The following is a 22,055-nucleotide window of genomic DNA, read 5'->3' on the forward strand; positions in this document are numbered from 1 at the left end:
TTGTCCATATTTCTGTAACATATCACATGGAAAATAAGGCTAAAATTTGCTACATCCTGGAAGAAAACAACAACAACCAAACAACAAGAAAAGTTATGGAAATCAAAGCTAAACCTGGTTGTGCATGCTTGTGGGACGTACACACGCAAACATGAACAACCCCTTCCTGCGTCAAAATATTGCCTGAGTTTTCAAAGTGATGCTTGGGATGGCCTCTCTGCTGTGGGGATTTACAAAACAGCTAAGTTCCAGTAAGACCTCATTTTTGAGAGCAACGTCGTGCTTCCAGGCCCTCCCCAGACCAACTGTGGGATGACTGCAAGATGGCTGTGACATCGATCACTGCACCGAGAGCTTTAATCCAATTGGCGGCAATGCTGCTATGAGGCTTGGAAATCTCCTCTAACCTCTAACCACAGTTTAGTGTGCAAACTATTGTGTTTGCTCTTGGGAAGCTTCACTCTTGCCAAAAAGAGCCAGTATTTATGCTATTTGGCATATTCATTTTTCGGTTAACCCATTCCTTATAAGTAAATCCTTTTTTAGAATTTATAATCCTTCCAAGAACTATGGATGATGGACAGAAATAAACAGTCATGAGGGAAAAACAAAAGAAAACAAAACTTTAAATCTCTCTTCTCCCATAACTTTCATAATTTATTTTACTGTCCTTTGTTTCACAGAGTTGTTTGTCATGACGAAGGGAAGCAAGAATCAGACAGTGTCTGAGAAATCTGGTTGTGCTTAAACATTTGTGAAATTCAGGGAAAAGAGTTGTGCAATCTGACATCAAATAAAGATCAGATGACCCATAGGCTTCAGTTTCCTTGTGAATGAAGGTGAAAGGGCTCTGCAGACCACATCTTTATTTACTGGGATACTCAACGGAACATGTAAACATGGATTTTTATACCTTTAGCTCCCCCAGGTAGGGTGACGTACGCAGATTAGCTCTATTCAGAATCAAAACTTCTTATTTTACAGTTCACAGGGGACTGTTCTATCTCTTATTCTGAGAATTACTGCTGCAATTGTGATGGCTGAAAGCTCTGAAGTGGAAATGGATTTACCTTACTTTCTAAGAGATGCCCACTCTGCTGACACCTAGATAGGTGTGTGTATCCTACCATGCTTGTCAGATTCTGATTTTGGGGTTCATGTAGCTTATCTGATAAGAATAATTACTGGCAGAGTTACTCAGGTAATAATATTCTTTATCAATAGGGATGTCAAAGTCGTGGTGCTCCATTCTGCCATGTATATACTTCATATGGGATGAAAACAAACTGTTTTCCCATCAATGAACAAGTGACAACCATACCATAGAATTGAACTGATTGCATCAAAACAAACATATACACAAAATTTCTAGTGGTGTTTGTCAAAGACTTTATTCTCAAAGAGGCAATATTGTTTCAGCCTTAGCATGCCTTTCTCAAGGACTGTCTATATAGTATTCCAACAGCTGAAAATAAAACATACTAGGTCCACATATTTTCCACTCAAAAGCAGTCCTATTTTGTGAGTGACTTCAAAATTCTCTAAATTCATCATTAAACTGAGAATTCATTTAAATGAGGTTGAGACTTCAGCCTAGAAGGGGAAAACTTTTTGACTTCCATCATACATGATGACAGTGAAACTGTGACAATTAACTAAACTCACAATAAGTAAAAGATAGACAATTTGATATGAAAACAGAAATATCATGGGGAAACAGGTGAGAAACCCCTGTATTTCTGAAACATAAATTAGCCAGTAGAAAGAAAACCCATCTAAAATTCTTGGCATAGTTGTCTGAAAACTGATATAGGCATAAATTACCTTTTCTTAACAGAACACTGATATTATTATCTGGAGTTTTCCAGGAGTCAGATTTATACATATGCTTATATTTTTATGTTATTTTTCAATTTTTGATGTTTTTTCCAGAATTTATCAATGTTTTCATTCATGTTCTTGTACATGCTCTTTTCCTCTTCTTTTTCTCTCAGATTTGTCTCTGAAGGTGTTTCTATGCTGCAAATCAGATGTGTTTCCAAGTCTTTCTTCAACTGGTTTATGAATGTGACCTTTATCTTAAAACCTGTTTATTCTATGAACTTCATAGCTTTTGTGACTATTTACAATATGTATTGCACATTATTGGCTTGATCCAACATACAATGAAATCAAAGACTTCCCATTGACCTTGACAACTGTTGGATTAAGCACTATGGTCCAAGTAAAAGTAGTTGTAATAAATGACACAAAAATGTAATAAAGAACTCATTTATTGCCTTATTAAGCTTATTAAAATAACCTAGTGTAGATTATTAAGTTTTCATTTACAAATTCAGATTCAAACAGTATGTACCTGAAGCCCCAGTACATGGAATGCTGGTTTTTTTTAAATACATTGTGGTACAAACTTGTTACTTCTCCTCTTCTGCATGTACATTCAGTTCTTCATGTGCTGCTGAATATTTTCCATAACCTGCTGAAGACCAGTTGCTCAGTGGCAAGTTGTTCATCAGTGAATTGCTATATTTCTTCCCATTCCCTGGAGCCTTTCTCAATGGCTTGCTGAATCAGTATGTGCGTCATTTCTACTTTGTTTCTGAGTTCCTCTCTGCTGTTTTGGGGCGTTTGGTAAATGGACTGCCAGTCACATGGGCACATTTATTCTGAGCTCTCCTTGATGAACAGCTATATATGGCTTTATGCTCTCAGCTGTTATTTGCTCAAACCAACGAAGAAGCTCTGAGATATATTGCAGGAATGCAGAGTAATTTTCTATAGTTAGATCAATTAACCTTTTGGCCTCACTGATTAGCTTTTCTTGGGAATGAGTAAGCTGCCCATAGATCTCCCGGAGTTTTTCTTTGAGTTGCGTGTTATGTTCATCGATTTTCCTTTTAGCAGCTGCAGACCAATATCGGATTTTTTCCTGAAGAGCAGATGAGAGTTCTATGACCTTCTGTCTTCCTTTTCCTTCCACATCAGTTATAAGGTCATAATATTCCTGGCTGTAGTTTTCCACCAATTCTCTTATTTGGTCTGTCAGGCGTGTAACCAAGTCAGCAAGATCTCCAACATTCTTGTTGTGCCAATCCACAAGAACATCTATTACATTCTTCAGCCATCCCAGTACCTTGTCTTCCACCTCATAGTACTTCACTGACTGTCCAAGTGTAGTTGGATCAAAATATTCCTCCCTCAGTGACTTTATATAGAGGAGCAGCTGGTGCAGTTTTTCTGAAAGGTCCTGGAAAGTCTTCTGGCTAAAATCTTTGAATTGAGAAATGTATTTTTTAACATCTTCTGTCAAGGATATCAGTTTCTGTGCATAGTCTGAAGCCATTGCATCTTTGTACAGCTGTTGTGTTTGGACTTTGATGTCTTCAAAATTTTTGGATTGCAAGCTTCTAACCATTTCTTCTACCTTCTGAAAAACTTGTTGCACTACTTCTTTCAGTTGCTTCAGTCTTCCTGCAAAGTCAGCTTCCTGAAGAGTAGCAAATGTCTGCCTGATTTTGTCCTGCAGATCTTTCAGCATTTCTCTAATTTGATCAAGTACATTATGACCTCTAAGAATTGTTTCAGAAGCAGGAAGTCTGACTTCCAGCTCATTGATAGCTGCAATCAAGGCATCAAAGTACTCTTGAAGTTTTGAAAGGCATAAATCAGCATTTTTTGCTACCTTCTCTGTAGTCATGAGGTATATTTCTTCACCACTGTACTTTTCAGACAGCCCAGGGACCTGGAATTTTGTGGTTTTCAGGAATTCAATGGCTGAGTCAATTAGGTGTTTTATTTTCTGGTGATAATCTTCTATTATGTCAATTGTGACATCCAAAACTTTTGCTTTTATTCTTTGATAGTTGAACTGTTCAGCTTGATCTGCCGCTCTTCGATACAGCCTTTTAGCTTTGAATTTCAACTCCTGATATTTGCCAGATGCCTCGTTGGCAGCTGTGCGAAGTTGAGCATCTATTTCATCTATTTGTTTCACAGCAAACGTGTATGCTTTGTCAGCATTATTATGCATCATGTTCTTCATCTTTAAGGTGGCAGCACTAATTTCTATTCCCATATGCTCCTTATGATACCGATTAACATACCTGTAGACTGCATTTGTCATTTTAGGCACTTTTTCTTTCAGACCCAACAGCAAGTCTTTGGCAGCATCTTTGTTCCAGTTGAATTTCATGTGAGTCCAATTAGGTTCCTTGAAGGATATCTCACTTGTTAATATGTCAATGTCCTTCTGAGGAGCAGACTGAAAATACAAAACAGGATAAGAAAAATGTAACTTGTATATACAACAAATCTAATATTATCTCTGAGCATATTTCAATATTCTCATTGTTGCATCTTTAATTTTATCATATATTAAGACAAACTACTTTGAGCTTCTTCAAACAGCAGGACCAGAACATAACTTAGTCTGGTCTTTTTTAAAATTTGACTTTGAATAGGATTTTTCCTTCTTTTGTATTAAATGCCTATCATGTCTCATAAGGTAGGTGAATTACTTTGGAAAATGAGCTTTTTACTCATTCCTGAAATAATTTAAAGTGAATTCAAAAAGAATTTTTACATATAGAAATATAAAAAGATTTAGTTTTGTAATTATTTAAATAAATGAGACAATTTACAGAGTAATTAAGAAATCCTCAAATAAGAATCTATTTACATGTAAAATTTTACCATTTATTAGTAGTAAATAGTGAATTATGAGTTACTTGCGAACCCTAAATTAGTATATCATTTTGGAAGGTAAGATTTTGATTCTGAAATTCTTGTAGTATGACAATAATAAGAAGTATGTTTTGCTAGCAAATCTAGTAAGGTTTTTAATTCTCATTATGTATTGTAACATATTAATGGATTAAGAAAGGCACTTCTCAGATGGTCTGACCCCTTCCAGTGGCCTGATTCCTATAATGGCCACTTACTTCTTATTTTAATTCTAAGTAGCCTGACGGCTACATATTAAACCTGATGGGTGACTTATCTAAAACTGACTTTGTACTTTCTTGACTTTCAGTGGGTGTGTCTTCTTGACCATAGCAGAGGACAAACATAACTGTGTGGAGGAGCTGAAACAGCCTCTTCACGCAGATGTTACTTTTAGTAGCAGAAAGGCCAGTGTGGGAAATAAAAACTTTAATTACTGATGATATACTTTTTATTTGGTGGTTAATTTATATCTCAACATAAACACACACAAAATTTAAAGGAAACTTTTCCTCTGACTACACCAAACCTTTCTGCTTTTTATTGTTTATATCAAACTTACCTGAGTTTGGTAGTAAACTCTGCCAGTGAGAATTTCGTCATCCACTTCAATGACATAACCCAGGGTCCCAGCTGAGGGTGAGGATACTGAGAGGGATGACCTCCTTTCATTCTCATGGTAACGCATATGGATATCTGTGAAAGTGGGGCTGATGATATCTAGTGATGCACTGTTTTCCATGGCTCTACAACAACAGTAAATACACAGCTATGAAGGAATGCACAAAGTACAATTCCAATGCGCTATGTCTGCATAAAATACCACCTATTACTTTATATATATGTATGCAAACAATGCCTTTATCATGAAAAGAAAATGTAGAATTTTGCTATCCACATCTCTTAGAATTTAGCCTGACACATTCAAAAGTTCATGTCACTCCAATTTTCCTGTTTTAGATAAAACTATATGGAGCTCTGTTGGGAATTTTCATTAAAGTTCATCAGCAAAACAAAACTTGTAGCTATAGCACCATCAGGTTTCTACAGATTTCTACAAGCTGATGCAATTTTTTTCACCAACACAAGCATAGGTACTACTGTTTATCTGCACTTGTACTTGCCTTCACAGATTCTGTCCCTTGGATGTATCAACAAAATACTTGCAGATCAAAACAGGCAGTGAGAAGGTCAACTCTGTAAACCCTGGTGCCAGCGCTTGTGAATAAAAATTACTCAGTAATGGCTTGTGATGACAGAGGGATCCAGTGGAAAAAAAAATACGTTGATGATCAGATCTAAAACTGCTCTGAATATGAACTATTGTGTTTATATCTCAGCAGCTTTCTGAAATGTGGCTGCTGAGAAAAGCTGTTCTAGAAACGCTGAGAGAGAACAGCTTTCAAGCTAACTTGAGAGGGAAAAAGACACAGCCAGTAATGACAGGGTAGCTACACAGATTCTTATTAATTACAGCAAAGCCCTCTGGGACATTAGGGATCAAAGTAACAACACATAATTGGCAATGATACCTATTAGAAACGATATTATTAGAGCAAATCTTTACCCAATTTCTGAAAGAGTAAAATCTTCCTGGTAGTTTGCACTCATGTCACGATGCGAAAAGCTGCCAGTGGTCTTCACAACAAGCATATCTTCCTCGTATTTATAGTTTGAAACAACTGTGAAAAAGATTTCAAATGTGTGTATTACCAGAACATACCAGCAAAGAATACAAACTACATGCATGTTAGACAGCCATTTGTGAGATGTTCCACTGCTATGTAAAATTCTGCTTCAAGAAACTGAATGCCCATAATGTCCCAAATGAAAAGATATGAAAATATTTGTTCAACTGGAGTATTTTAAAATTCACATTTTTTATCTCAACATGGATACAATATTTTACATTAATGCAGATCATAAGTGGGTATTCTAATTTCTTGAGAGTTTAGAATTTTATTCTAATCTACATTTTTAGTATTATTATAAAGTCTAGAACTCAATGCTATATGGGACTTCAATTTTCTGGCTTGAAAAAAATTTTGAAATCAAATCTGTTTAGTTCCTAAGGAAAAATATAGGTATTTCTTCATTTGAACTGAAACAGTTAAAAAGTCAACCTGCCTTCTCTCCTTTACATGTATTGCCATAAGTAATGGGGGAATGCTATGCTGTTTTACAATTTAAAGTAAGAAACTGCTAGGAAGATATTTCCCATTTTTCCTATTTTTTCACAATATGTAATTTTATATATATATATACATCCTTCAAGATGACTGACTGAGAGTCTGATAATAATTTATGAAAAAAATGGTGTTGCTGCTAAAAGAAGTATCATCTAATGTCAATGCTAAGTAGAGAACAACACCTTCTTATGCAAAGCCTGGGGAAAAAAATAAATCTGAAAAAGTGCAGTACACAGTATTTCCCCCCAAATCATGGCATATAGAATTTTAATGTCTTACCATTCAGGTCATATTCCAGGAATTGCAATGTTGAGCTGCATGTAGAGTCAACGGAATATTCAAAAGAGTCCTTCTTGTTTGTCAAGTCGCCTCTCCACGTGACGTTGTACAAAGGGGAAGCAACTTGGAAAGATCCGGTCAAGGCACCAAATGATGGGATGTAAATTCCAGCAGGCAAGGATATTTTGAGAGGGGGAATCTCAATTTTCTGTTCAGGAATTGTAATTGTAGGCAGTTCAAAATCTGCAATCTTATTAGCTACTTCATCCAGATCTAGATGGAAAGTGCCAAGTGAAATACTCTTTGGAAGAGTGAATTGAGACACCGTTATTTGGTATTCAGGTATTGTCACCTCAAAAAATGGCATTTTATATTCTTCTAATGTAATATAATTGGTTCCTACATCCACTTTGGGGAATCTTAGTTTTGGCAGTGTGGGTAAATGGACATCAAATGGCACTGTGCTTAGCGTCTGTGGAATTTTGATGTTGCGCAGGTCAATGGTGTATGCTGGGACCTGGAGAGTGGTGAAAGGAAGTCTGAACTTTGGAGTGTTGAGAACAGGGCTTGGAGCCTTTAGGTGTAACTCAGGAATAGTGATAGTGAAACCATCAGTCAGCTTATTCACAGGTATGGGGAAAAAGTAACCATCCTCACTCTTTGTGTACACGAGGGATATTGAGCCATTCAAATACTGTTTCTTGTCAGCACTGGTAGTGACGTCCAACTTCAAGATATCCCATAAGCTCTTCTCTGAAATGGGGCACTTTATGTTTCTGAGGAAGTCCAGGTATGCTTCCAAAGATGCAGAAACATCAAATTTTGCCTTTGATTTTTCATTTGATAACTGCATATCATGACTGAGGGATAATGACTGAATTTGGCCTTCACCCTTCCAGCCAACTTTCTGGTTTGCAGGACTGATTTTCACTACAACCACCTGTTTAACTGATGCTGTGTCCAGAAAGGAATTTGGTTGAGTGGCTTGAATCTGAAGATCTGCTGATACTTCCCAAGGAGTCAGCTCCAAGGTTGCTTTGCATCTCTGAGCCCCTGTTGTTGTGAAAAGAGGTGTATATCGTGCATAGTTCTTCCCGTTGTGCTCCCAGACTGCATAAACACGATGGGTAGATGCTTCAACTGCAAGTATTTCTTTGATTTCACTGTTCCAGAGTCCATCTGCTTTAGAGTGGGCCTCAAACTTGAGAGCTGACCGAACCCCATTAGCATTTAGATAAGTGTTTGCCTCGTGGTCTAAACTTCCAGAAAATGAATTTCCAGTGTAAAATACTCCATCAATATCCCCTGTCGTAGAAGTTTCTACTGATATGTAATACGTAAGGCTCTCTAAAGCAAATTTGTGAGCAATTTCTCCCTTAGCACTGGTGCCGTATTTGGAAGTATTGAAATCATATATTAATTTTATGCCTGAGGAAAGAGTGGGTTTGGATTTTGTATTTCCAGAAAGTTCTTGGCTGAAATTAATTTTTAAAATTGGTGTATCCATTTCTATATTTGTTGCCACTGAAGCTTCCATGACCCTCTTTAAAAGAGTAATAGTGCTATCATGATTTCCTCCTAGATATTTGTTATTACTCAGGGACAGTGCTGTGGCCAGCTTCAACCCTCTTTTTCTTGTCAAACTCGTTGAACCATCCAGCTTAAATTGCAGTGCATCACTGACAGATGAGGATGAGACACTGAGATGTCCAACAACATCTGACTGATTAAACAGCCCAGCATTTGCAGTTAAAGTGATCACACTGGATTTAAATGAGAAGTCGTAAGTAATGTTACCCATGGCAGGAATTAAGATTGCTGGGCTGTTGATTCTGAATCTAGGAAGCTTTAAGGTGCGTAGATCCTGTGGGACATGAAGGACTGGAAGCTCCAAAGAAGGTAAGACTAGTGTGTAAGATGGAACTGAAAAGCCAATCAACGGGACTGTGAATCCTCTTGTGCTTATTTCTTTTGGGAGCGTGTAACCAAAGGTTGGCATCTCAGCAGTGAAAGGAGAAACTTCAATATTCACAATTGGAATGGTGTATCCTGGAATTCTGAAGGTCCGTGGTAGTTTGTTCAGTGATGTTTGTATTTTGTATTTGTCAAATTTTGTTTTGGCTTCATTATATGACTTTGTGAGAAAATCTAAAGCAGTGTTTCTTCCTTTCTCAAAATGTTTGTTGAACAAAATGATGTTTTTATTAAGTACTTCTTGCACTGTTGCTAAAGGAAGGGTGATTACATGCATGTCTTTGTTTTTCTCATACTGAGCATTCAAATTTAAATCAAAGGATTGCCTTGTTGTCTTCAATAATTCCTTCAGGCCTATCTGTTCCCACAGCGAATAATCTTTTAGCTGAGGAGTTTTGAGTCCAGTGTAGGGAATCTGAATCTGAGGAAGGGTTAGAGGAGTATTTAGGAAGTCCAGGTTGGCATCACCATTCATTTCGACATGAGCTTCAATTCTGTCATCATTGTTGCCAGCAGACATATTATGGGAATATCTATACTGATTGAATCTGCCAGTAACTTGCCAGCTGATCTGCTGAACAGATGAACTGAGGGCAAACCTATAGTTATTCAGGAAGTCAATTTTGCCAGTCACTTTCATAGGGAAGCTGATTTTCACATTACCATCATTGTTTGTTAAAAGGTGAATTTCAAAAGCCTGTGCCAAGAAGGAAAGCTCATTATTTACAGTTCCAGTAATCCGTCCATGGAGCCGAGCATTGTGAGAGCCTGTTAATTCTACTTTCATTTCTCCAAGCTGTCCTGTGCCTTTCACATTCAGAACACTACGTCCCACGCGCTGTGACTCAATTTCAGACTGAATCTGAAGTGTTGCATAATTTAGGAAACCACATTCATATCTCATAGCTTGGTTGACTCTCAGGTGCTTATCATTTATTCTGTTGTTGGCAGAAAATGTAATAGTGGGGCCCTCAACCTTGAAAATAGCATGTGAATCATGAGTGCCTTCATCAGAGAAATTAGGTGAAGCCAATTTCCAGTTTCCTTTACCAGTGGAGGTAAATGATATGTGTCCTGCTTCTACCTCTGTTGTCATATTACTGAACAGATCAGCCTGGCTGGAGAAATCGGCTTGTGGAATATTCAGTCTGTGGGAATATGCTGTTCCACTCTGCATCCAAATTTTTCTCTGCAGCTTGACCATTAAATTATTCTGTAGTTCTATTAAATTTTTCTTTGTATGTAAGTTTGCTCTGGTTTCAGCTTCACCTAATACTGAAGTTCCTAGAAATACCACTTCATTCGAGTGATCAACTTTAAGGAACCTATGGTTGACTTTCATGGCATTTTTAAAGTTCAGTTGCTTCATGTCAGGGGCCAAGAGACGTGAATCTGCAATAACACTAAAAACTAGGAAGTCTAATTTGGACGTTGTTTGAGCTGAAATGGAGGTCACAAATTCTGGACTGTTTGCAGATGTTGTAGCATTACGAAGCTCAGCTTGTGTAGACAGTGTAAAGAACGGAGAGGTAACTCTGAAAGCACCAGACAATTTGCCAAATGTAGGGACAGTCACAGTATGTGGGATACGTGGAAGCTGGAACTCTGGTATCTTCATGTTAGGAATCTGGAGCTCATTTAGATTTAGTTTTGGAATCAACAATTCTGGTATTTGAAACTGAGGCATTTGTATTTCTGGGAAAGAAATGTCAGAAAAAGGCATATCTCTCATCTTCAGATCTTTCAAATAGAAATCAATAGCTGGTAACTGAAATTCGCCAGACATGAGTTTGTCTATTGTTCTTACAATCAGAAGCTTAATCTCAATCAAGTCAATTGTAAAGGAAGGAACTTCAAAGGCATTTAGAATTTTAAAATCTGGGGTAGTAAATTTCATTGGGATTTTCATATCTTTTAGTTTCTTAATATTGATCTCATAGGAGGGGATATGCAGATCAGTCAGTGGAATAAAGAAGTCTGGTGTTTGAAATGTTGCTTCCCGAAGACTTCGCAGGCTAACTTCAAAGGCAGGTATAGTGCCTAGAACAGTCCTGATTTCAGGGACTATAAATCCTGTTTCAACAAACTGGTTTAAATTTTCAGCCCAATTTTTCAGATCATACTCTTCAGCCAAGGTAGTAATTTTTTTTAAAGCTACGTTCCATTGGTCAGATATGTATATGACAACAGAGTTGTAGAACTGGCTTATCTTCTGAAGACACCACTGCAATTCCTGGGAAATATCCATTTCAGAAATCCTCTCTCGCAGGTCTTCCAGATGTTCATTTACCTTGGCTTTCAGATTAGCAAATGTTGTGTTTATGAGCTCCCTGAACCAGTTAATTAGTGCAGCAAGCTTGGTGTCCCTTAGTTGTTCCATGTATTTTGAAATCACAGCTCTAAAATCTCTCATATACTGTTTCAGTGCTTCTGCTTTCTGTGGAAGTTCTAGATTTCTGAGTTCCTCATTTATTTTCTGAGTTACTTCCTGGATTTTTTTGTTTGTGTCATCAACAAATTGGTTATAGTCGAAAGCCTGGAGCTTTTTAATAACGATGTCAAGGAACTCATTGACTTCTTTTATCATCTTTTCATAATCAAAGGTTTGCACTTTCTTGACAGCATCATCAACAAAAGCAACAACTTTATCAAAGCATGACTTCACATCAATATTTTGCAGGTAGATGGTCAGTTTCTGGACGGTTTCTTTTATTCTGTACTTGTTAAGCAGTTCTATCATTCTGTCAATTAAAAAATATATCTGCTTATCAATTTCATATTTTACAATCAGTTTGTGCATATGACCTCGGAAAGCGCTGATCTTCTCAGATACTTCATATTCCTCTATCCAATTTAGAATAAAGTCTTTGATTTGTTCAAGAATTTCATGAATTTTTTCGATTGGCAAGGAACGCTTAAATTTTTCTAACATTTCTTTAGTATCAAATGTTTTAATCTGCCATTTCAAATTTTCTGCAATGCTTCTGACATCAATATTCTGAATCTGAATCTTGAGTTGTTCTAGGTTTTCCTGTATCCTAGCTGTAATCCTGTACTCATCATCTACATTTTTAATCCAAGCCACAGTGCTGCTTCCGATTTTGTTAGGATCATATTGTTGGAAAAAAACCCGTAATTTTTCAATGATGTTGATTACAGTTGTTCTTACCTTATATTTGTTATCTAGAGTTGTCATAGTTTCAACTATTTGATCAAGAAGCTGTACAATAAGTGCTTTAATGTCATATTGCTCATAACAGTCTTTGATGTATTGCTCAACTTCTATCAGATAGATCTGCAGCTGAGACAGTATTTCTTGAAGATTGTCCATGGCTTTTTCCAGCATAATTTGCATATCATCAGATGTTATTCTGTAGTCCTTTGTGAAAGCAACAAAATTATTTTTCATGCTGCTAACTCTGCTTTTCATATCCAATTTGTCCATATAATCATTAATGTCCTGTGGGAGTTTATCCAAAGTTGCCTTGTATTTTCTCAAATGTTGTTCTACGTCGATGTTCTTCAGGTAACTTTGTATGGCCTGTAGCATGGATAGAATGGTGCCTCTGAGCTTTTCAAAGTAAACTGGCAAACTTTCCAAGAAGGGTAGGTTAATAAGATGCATATCTTTATTTTTGTCATACTTCACAAAGCCAGAGATGCTGAATTCCTGAGGTTCTGACACGCTGCTCCTGAGGCCCAATACATCAATTAAATTAACTTCTTCAGATGTTAATGGTAGTACGATTGATGTGTCCATTACAGAGAGATCTGCTAAAGCTCTTCCATTAAGTTCCACACCAACCTTTTCTGCATCATTGTAAGCACTGAGATCTTGTATATATACATTATTGTTTAGTTGACTTTTCAATTTCCAAGTACTTGACTGCTCCGATGGAGTAAAAAGCACATGAACTTTGTTGTCAAGCAGCGTAGTGTATCTTCTGCTAGACTTCAAGGTATGGCTGGTAGATCCTCTGTAATCATGGGAGAAAGTGAAAGCAAGAGGCTCTGCTTTAAACAGGAATTTGCTGTACAGGTCTCCTGTGTGTTCGCCCATAGCAACCAGCTTTCCATTAGCATTGGTGTGTATGTCAGCGGTGACAGTAAATGGGGCCATAGTGGAACGCAGAGCATTGCTGAAACGGAGAGATTTGGAATCACAGTTTGTGTTCATAGTAACTGAGGAAGAAAGTCCCGCCACATCCAGGTTAACTCTGTGACTCACCGCTGCGCCTTGAATATTTGCCACTGTATCTGTTTTCAAGTCTGCAGTTAGACCAGCACATGTAAGGGTGTAGGTGTGCCTTATTTCATCTGCTCCATGGGCTCCTCTGACATTGCCACCCAAGTTCACCTTCAGAGGCTCGAGAAGCAGTTCTGCTTTGTTGGAAACTTCTGTTTTAGTGTATTTAAGATTATTGGTTAGTTTAGCTGTAAGTGAGCTAGGTTGCAGTTGTAGGTCAAAAACATGTCTGTGGAATTTGTCAACACTGAAGCTGTTATCTAACTTTGAAGTAAATGTTAAGGATAAGCCAGGAATATTCAAGTCATTTGTGTACTCCAGCTTAATATCTTTGAATGATCCTTGCAAATTGTTTGAAAACTTGAGTCCTTCTCTATTAACTCTGAAGTTTAAAACATGTTTGTTGTCCATACCCAGAACTGTACTCTGATATTCGCTTCCCAGAGTTATTTCTCTCAGGCTCACTCTCCCACCTAGATTGAATTTTGCATTGTTTTTACCATAGCGCCCAGAAGAGGACAGTGACATGGAGCCTCCAGCATTGTCAAGCTTGGCATTCATTTCACTCTGCATTGCCAGTGGACTAAACTGCACGTTTGTGGTTGCGCTGCTGGCCAGACCGTACCGATTGATATTGAGTGACGACTTATGTGCAGCTCGATTTCTTTGATCAGTCAGGGATACATCAGTGTTGAAAACAAGATCCTGGGAATTGAGGGAACCTGCAAACAAGGCAGAATACTGGATTTGCTTGTAATTGGCTTGGTACTCAGATCGAAGTGCTGCCAGTTTCTTCGACAAAATTATTTCAAGCTTATGGACACCTGCAGTATATAGATACCTCCCATTGGTTTCAGATGACATTTTGAGCTGGCTGTTTTCATACTTCAGTGAAGCTGTGTTCTTTAATAGTCCGCTTTGTACATCAGAAACTGAAGTAATGGAAAATGAACCATCACTGTATCTGCCAGACATCTGATTGGTAGCCTCAAAGTAAGAGGAATCCATCTTCAGATTTGATTTTCCTTCTAAAACCCGTCTCTTTTCATTGTATGTGCTTGATAGAGTGTAAGTGCTTCTTGCAAAGAAAGGGGCCACTACCAGCTGCCCTTCCATTTTGACATTATTGATATTTATGTTATTGGTCTTCTCAGAAATAATATCACTGGAAAACGAAAGCTGAGAACCCAGAGTACTTGATGCTGTAAGTGATAAGGTGTAATTTGCAACTGGATCAGGTTCATAACTCTTTCTGCCGGAGAACTTTAGAACTGATGTTAAGACTCTGTGTTTTAGGTGATTTTCATATGCACAGATGAATCCATTTCTGTTATATAACGCTTCTCCAGAACCTGAAATAAGAAAAAGGAGGTGAAAGATAAGTGTCATCTATACCATTTTGTCTCTAACAATTTGTCTGATGCCTCTGAACTTCTATGCCACTGCTTGAATTGCAATTACTGTTATATCATTTTGGTTTAAAGGCCTGTTTTGATAAATCCTGAATAGTTCTGTAAAAATGGCTATTTTTTTGATATTTGAAGCTAAAGTTTTGAACTATGAATAAATTAAGTCCTTACATTACTCTACTAAATATAATGTTGTAAAATGACACAAAATTATGTCAGTATTTAAATCTAAATTAAGAAGATGGACTTTCAAGAATAGCCCATATCTAACATTCCTGTTTTTTAGTGTTTCCTTTATCATTCTGCAGTTATGGTGAGGAGTTTAGGAAAAAAACTGAAGTCAGTTTGTCCTCTTGCAATTTGAAAACTCAAACTGGAATTTTAGGGGAATTAACTTAAAAATATCATCTTACGGCAATACATGGACATAGATCAACTATAAGACAATTATATATATATATATTATATATATACATACACGCATATATGTATACATATATATGTATATATATGTATCTCGATATATACACATATACATATAAATAGACTGAGAAATAAATTGTGGGCATATCTACGTATGCACGTGCACACCTGTTTTTGAAAACATTTGACTTGTCAGCTACACAAGTGTTTGTAGAATCTTGCCTACAGTTTTGAAGGGCATTATCTTCATTAAGGAATATCCAGAAAAATGTGGACCTTAAAACACTTTTTGAATTAAATTGACTTCACCTTTACTGCCTGAGTAAACAGACACACATAATATTTTTAAAAACAAAGTGATTTGAGATTATGCAACACCTTTCTTTAAACAAGCATAGGCAAATTCATGTGTTGTACCTGATACAGGGAAAATAAAGCAAATAAAATAGTTTTGCCATTACTGCAGTATTAGCACACATTCTTACCTTTTACACTGTAGGAAAGTAGATCAAAAACTGAGTCAGCATTCATGTTATAACTAGTTTTTGTGCCAGATGCTCTCTCTGTGGTGCTGTTGGTCAAAGTGTATGCTGCTGTCCAGTTGTAATAGTTGCTGTACACATTAGCAGAGACCTCCAACTTGCCCAGTAAAGGCACATGGAAGGGATAGGATTTTGGAATACTAAATGTTGGAATTCTGTATTCCCGAGCTGGCACACTTATTCCCATTGACTCCATTACCAGAGGAGGTGTTTTAACAGTCTGTGGCATCCATATGTCATCAGATGATCTTCCACCAAAGGGCAACGGAATATCAATTACAAAACTGTTTTTATTTAAGTAGTGTCTGATCCTGCCTTCACTAGAAAATAAAGATAACTCTGTTAGAAACTGTAAGTTCATAAAGCATATACAGAAAATTCCATGATTCCCTACCCTGCCCATTATACTGAGTTTACTTACCATGATTATACCAATGTCCTGACTTTAGTTTTAGAGGGAAATGCAATGATATCTTTTATCAATATTTTTAAGTATTCATTCATCAGAAAATGTACTGAAAGCACTTTTGGTGTCAGTGAATTCAGTCAATGTTTTTTCCCCTCATTTCATAATCGGGGAGACTTATAGGTCAAGTAAAAAAAAATCCTCCAAAAACACTGCCACACTTGTGGGATGCTGAGTACCAGAAAAAGGCAATTATATTCTTCCTAAAAAAAGTGAGGCATTCTTATAGAAATGCAGGAAGTTTTATTAGCATTAGATACTGTAACAATCTAAATTATTAAGAATTTGTCTTTCTGATTATAAGTGTTTCAGAAGTTTCATCCGAATATTCAGCATTTATTTTATTCTTAATAAAAAGCAATAAAAATCTGACCACTTGACTAAGAGGGAGGACTGGAAAAAATGGATCGTCAACTGGAAAGCTTGTGGGGAAAAAGTGTAATTACAAAAAGGCAAAACAGAAGAAAACTTGGCCTTAATTTGTGAATGAACAATAGGCTGGCAAAGACACTTCTCTTGTTTGCCTAAGTGTTCTTTTGTATTGCAAAATCTTCTTTTTTACACTTAGAGCTACATCCTAGGATGAAAACTAAGTAAACACTTTTGCAATTTGTTCCTTTACATAAAAAATTTAAAAAGCAACATAACTGAGTAGTAAAAAATTCTATTATTATTATTATTATTATTATTATTATTATTACCACAGATGATAAGAATATAGGAGAAAAAACAGTTTCTTCCTTGCTTATACTTACCTCAGGAACACAATGGAAGCAATAGAGTTGTGTGTCATTAACATACATTAACATTCATATTACCGTAATATAATACATGGAAAAACAGATCTAAGGCAGACAAAACGCAAGTCAGACAAGGAAAGAGGTCAGGTGACTCTACTGGAGAAGGTTAACCAGTATGTGTAGGGGATGGGAAGAACTGTCCAATAGGACTGCACAGGAAAATGTAGAGCTACTAGGGTTATGGTCAAAGGCAAAGAGTCTGTAGGGTTGCAGGACACAAATTTATGGGAAATACGTCTTCAGTAGCTCCGTGACTTAAAGTCTGTTGAATGCTGCATTTTCATTTAGTACTCTTACAGTATAATACAATACTTCACGTTATATTCACATACTGTATAAGTGACCGCTGTAAAGACAAATCTACGTTAAAGACATGCATTAATTCCTCCCTATAATTTAATTTCTCTGGTGTTAAAATTCTTCATTATGATTCCAATTTTATCCTATTGTTTACAGCAATTCCATGCTGTCTTATAAAAACAAAGTAAAATAAAATAACACGAAAGTATAAGCAAATAACTATTTTAGATTTCCTGTGTCACTATCTCAATTTCACCCCCCACCTTTTCAGGAAAAGTTCTTCAGGAATGGTGATAACAGGCAGGTTAAATTTCTGAATGTTCAGTTCCTGCAGTCCACTTAGTTTGTCTTGCAGAATTTGGGCATAGGGGACATCTTTTGATGCCTTTTGCAGCCAAGTATTGGTTGCCTGCAACGAGAAAAGTTTTTCAAAGTAAATAACAAGTTTCAAGACATCCCAGTAAAATTATCTGGAAGTCATTGTAACTATCCATACACTGAGCCCTAGACATCTGATAAAGTAACTGGTTCAATCCAAGTTGGAAATGTACAGCTTATTCAATCTGATGAGTTCTTTTACAAGTAGTTCCTATTTTGGCTTCCTTGGGCGAGGCAAGAATTCAGGAGGGCTATGTGGTGGAGCTACAACATGTACTGTAGGTTGAACCATACCACAATAAATTGTGACGTAATATGTCTCAGTGTCATGTCCGTATGAGCCACTTTCCGATCCAGCAGTTCGTTGGCGTGCTTCTCTAAAGTTTTTGGGTAGTCTGAAAAGTCGACTGGGAAGCCAGAAGACAATTTTTTCACAGCAGCAGTGGTACCTGAATTCCACTCTAGCTCAACTTTCTCAGAATCTGAAAATCACAAATTTAAAAGGAAAGGGTAAAATCAGTCATATTCTTATTCTGTTGAGAGATATACTATAAACCAATGTAAAAATACATTTGAATTTATAAGTTGTATATGTGGATCATGTTTTTGCCCCTACCATATCTGAGAAGAACTCTTTCTGAAATTGAGTTTCCATGAATTGTTGCAGCTGAGCTGATCTGAACATATGCTTTGTTTGGTGAATAATTAGCCAATGCTTCACTTCTAAGTTCAGTTTGAAGGCGAGGAATAGAAATAGTGCCTCTTAACATTGCCTCTTCCACTCCAGCATATCTGTGAAAGAAAAAAGCAAATGTGAATAAAAATATTGCACTATACTTTTTTACTTATGCTTCAGGAGCAATTTCAGCATTTAAATCTATAGCAGAGGCATAATAGGTGTTATAACAGATTGAATCAAAATCGTAAACTCTGTTCCAATTCAGTGGATGTTTTCAGATTCTGCTAGTTACTTTGGAAAACCTGTGGTAAACTATTATAATGCTACTATGCAGATACACACAATAATGAGTCTATGTTAATTTCATAAGACTGAAAAGGATGGAAATATGTACCTGTCCTGGTAATGTTGTACCAGAACCACATTCTGAAATGTCTGAATTCTAGTTGAATTCTCTACTAAGGATACAGACCGTGGCCATGAATTGCACAGAAACAAAACACTTGACAAAATATATTATGCCACTGGGCTTCATTTTCCTTTATTCCCATATATTTTATATCTCTGTAACTTTGTTGACTTGAGCAAACTTCTAATATTATGTTAGTGCAAATGAAAGGGAATTGAGGTCCCTGACATCTGTCCAAAGCTCCCACTGATATCAGAGGCAATTCTGCATGAACAGCAAAGACAAAGACTCCCTGGGGCACCATCAAGATCACAGAATTCCATGGAAGATTGAGGTTTATTAAAGAATGTGATCAGCCCATTTCAATATGGGCTTGTGAGGCAGACAATTTTAGAAACCCTGGCAGGCTGAACATTTTTGTTAGCTCCCCTGTAGGTGTTCCCGGAAATATTCTCATCATGAAGCGTGGGAATTTTTACAGGAAGCTCTCAGTTATTTTTGGTTTTGTTTCTTATTGAGTGCCATTAGATTTCTTCATGGGGAGATGTAATAACGTTTTTAGAGCCAAACACATCCAGTAAAAGATAATACCTCTCTGAACAAACCTTGCCTTGTTTATATCCTTGGATATAACACCTGCAATAACACTAGTACAATGCATTCTTGTAGTCATGTGTGTGCAAACATGGAAGAACTAGCTCAAGGAACTTCTAATACAAATTATATATATGCATATAGTAAGAAAGATCAGTTGGTGTATCATATATATGTATTTGACCTATTACAAATTAAATATTTCAAAGTTTTTTAAAGAGGGGTTTAATGAGAAGCTTATATGTTTCTCTATTTAAGAAATTCCTCCAAAATAGGATAAAATTTCCCCACATTTTCTACATTTAATAAAACCTTCAGTCTTATTCAAAGGCAGCTGTAAAATTCTAAATGGTTTTCTGCGTTACCTTATCTGGCCACTAAGAGTAACTTCAGGAATCTTCTTGTTGTTAAAATCTAAGACAAACGTGTATGCTTTCTTCCCAGGAATGGATTCATCAGTAATTCTGAGATTTGTACCAAAGTCAACATCAACATCTGGAATGTGGACATCACTGGTCAAAATCTTTCTGTCTCTGTTGTACCTGACGGTCAATGTGGCCTCATGTTGATTTACACCTAGAAAATATCATGTACTTTGGTCATTCACGACTATAGAATCTGTTTGGACTTTTCTTAAAAGGAGAACAAAAAAGGATCAACTTAAAATTATATCACGTTAAAGATCTAACACAACATTTGATGAGTCTGAATCAGAAACTGGGTCATCCTTTTTCTTCTCATCTTCTTAAACACATGATCCACTAATGCCATCATTACTTTTATTATTTAAATGATCCTACAGATGGTTTGTATGCTTTACTTTCATGTTTTTCAGAAACAGTATTTTTCTCTTCCTTATACAGACCTCAGTAACATCTCTACTTCCTTGCTTACATTCAACAACTTCACACTTCTATTTAAATTAAAAAATACAAAAGCAGTCTCTCACCATGAAAATCTTGCACTGGGATTGTATATATACAAGAAAATGGAGTTAAAGTGTTGAACTGTTTGGGTGTGAAAATGGTATTCTATTTTATACTGTAAAAAATTCTGATTTATTAATAAAAATATCTTTCCTATTAAACTACACATTTCAAAACTGAGCTTAACAGTATTGGTTTGTTCAGATTCTTACCTTCTGCCTGGACAGCAAACTTTAAAGTGTCTATCAGGTCACTTCCCTCTCTCTGTAGGTCATAGTTTGCACTTGCAGAGTATTCCTTCACTTCACCTGTGGACACTATTTCAACTTCAAATCTAAAGAAGGAGCAAACAAATGGCCTGTAAATAACTATTTTGTCCATGACCTCAAATGGATGAAATCATACAATTCTCAACAGCTTTCTGATCTGTTGATGTTAGTCTGTTCTTAAAGATTTTAAAAGATAAGCTTTACATAAGACAGTACTGTAGATACTAGGCCCTGGGAACAAAGAGCAGTTAGCACAAAATAAACGTAGTTTAGGTTGACATGACTTGCCTGGATTCTCCAGTCAAGGGGAAATATGGAGCTGCCTCTGTGGAAGTGGCATTAGAGTACAATAATTTGGTGCAGAAGTTTAGACCAGGCATGAAAGGCTCGCAAGAAGTCGAGGTTTCTTGGTTTTCTGTCAGAGGTGGAATCTCTTCAGTTTTGGCTGGAGACACCAAATGCAGTGTATTGCTGGAACAGAAAAGTCAGTCATTTATTCCCAGAGCAGGTGCTCAGACATTGTCCTCTTAACAAGGTTATTTCAAAATAAAACTCACTCATTAATGTAGGGGCTAAATGAAATAACATTTGGCGGTTAAATGATCAATGTGTTTATTAAGTATTATTGATAAATATAATGTATTGAGTCATTGCTTTCTCTAAAATTAGTGTAAGTAGTCCATTTAGATTCCATCTAAAACAATATTGCTATCATAATAATTTTATGTGAAAGAAAATAAAATAATAGAAATGGTAAGTATTGTATAAAATTTCAAAAATAATGACAAATTAAATAATCTCTAAGCCATGACTCCAAGTCGTCACTTATTTGGGCTATTTGCCTATCTTATGCAAGAAGTTATCCCAGCTTTACAATGTCTGGGATTTTTCTGAACTGAAAATTTCTCCATGCCTACCCTATCATTTCAATTCCACCACAATAAAAGCCAAGAAGAGAAGGAATAGCACAGCCTTGAAAGTTCTCATTACCTGATACTGAGGAGCTTTACTGGAGTCTTTGGAGCAGGAATGCTGAATTTCAGTTGTCCAGCTTTTACACCAACATGTGCTTCAATTCCAGATTCATGGAATATATTAGAATTCATCTCCACACCACTTCTAGTAAATTCAGGCATGTTTATTCCCAAGTGCGTTACAAACTCAACGGCTACTGAAGGTTTAGCAATGAGGTCTGCTTGCATCTATTTAATAAAAACAAAATGGGTTATTTATTTGCCCAACACAGAAAGATTTTCTACATGGAGATACTTGCATGTATTTTTAAATCTGAAGACAAGAGCCAGTTTTCCATTGTAAAAAAAAGATTAACAATTTTCAAAAACAATGAGCAAATCATCTGACAAAAAAGAAATGGATCCAAGATCTGAACTTCTTTAAACACAAACCAGCTTTTTTGCAAGCTTTTGTTTTGGCCATTACAGAAAGAAGT

At 36.5% G+C, this 22,055-nt stretch overlaps 1 protein-coding gene across 1 annotated transcript in view; it reads right to left on the reverse strand.

Annotated features, from left to right (window-relative positions):
• Positions 1–1,369: 1,369 nt before the first annotated feature.
• APOB (apolipoprotein B) overlaps positions 1,370–22,055 on the reverse strand; it is a 36,031-nt gene continuing 15,345 nt past the window's right edge. The window contains exons 18-29 of the mRNA XM_027641209.1: positions 21,596–21,807; positions 20,894–21,076; positions 20,549–20,670; positions 19,776–19,986; positions 18,345–18,520; positions 18,023–18,210; positions 17,614–17,759; positions 15,728–16,104; positions 7,191–14,762; positions 6,290–6,404; positions 5,285–5,468; positions 1,370–4,261 (exon numbers count right to left, since the gene is read on the reverse strand). Of these exons, the coding sequence (XP_027497010.1) occupies positions 2,648–4,261; positions 5,285–5,468; positions 6,290–6,404; positions 7,191–14,762; positions 15,728–16,104; positions 17,614–17,759; positions 18,023–18,210; positions 18,345–18,520; positions 19,776–19,986; positions 20,549–20,670; positions 20,894–21,076; positions 21,596–21,807 (11,100 nt within the window). The 3' untranslated portion in view covers positions 1,370–2,647. The remainder of the gene's footprint in view (positions 4,262–5,284; positions 5,469–6,289; positions 6,405–7,190; positions 14,763–15,727; positions 16,105–17,613; positions 17,760–18,022; positions 18,211–18,344; positions 18,521–19,775; positions 19,987–20,548; positions 20,671–20,893; positions 21,077–21,595; positions 21,808–22,055) is intronic.

This window comes from Corapipo altera, unplaced genomic scaffold, assembly GCF_003945725.1.
Source record: "Corapipo altera isolate COAL_440 unplaced genomic scaffold, ASM394572v1 46, whole genome shotgun sequence".
Classification (NCBI taxonomy): domain Eukaryota; kingdom Metazoa; phylum Chordata; class Aves; order Passeriformes; family Pipridae; genus Corapipo; species Corapipo altera.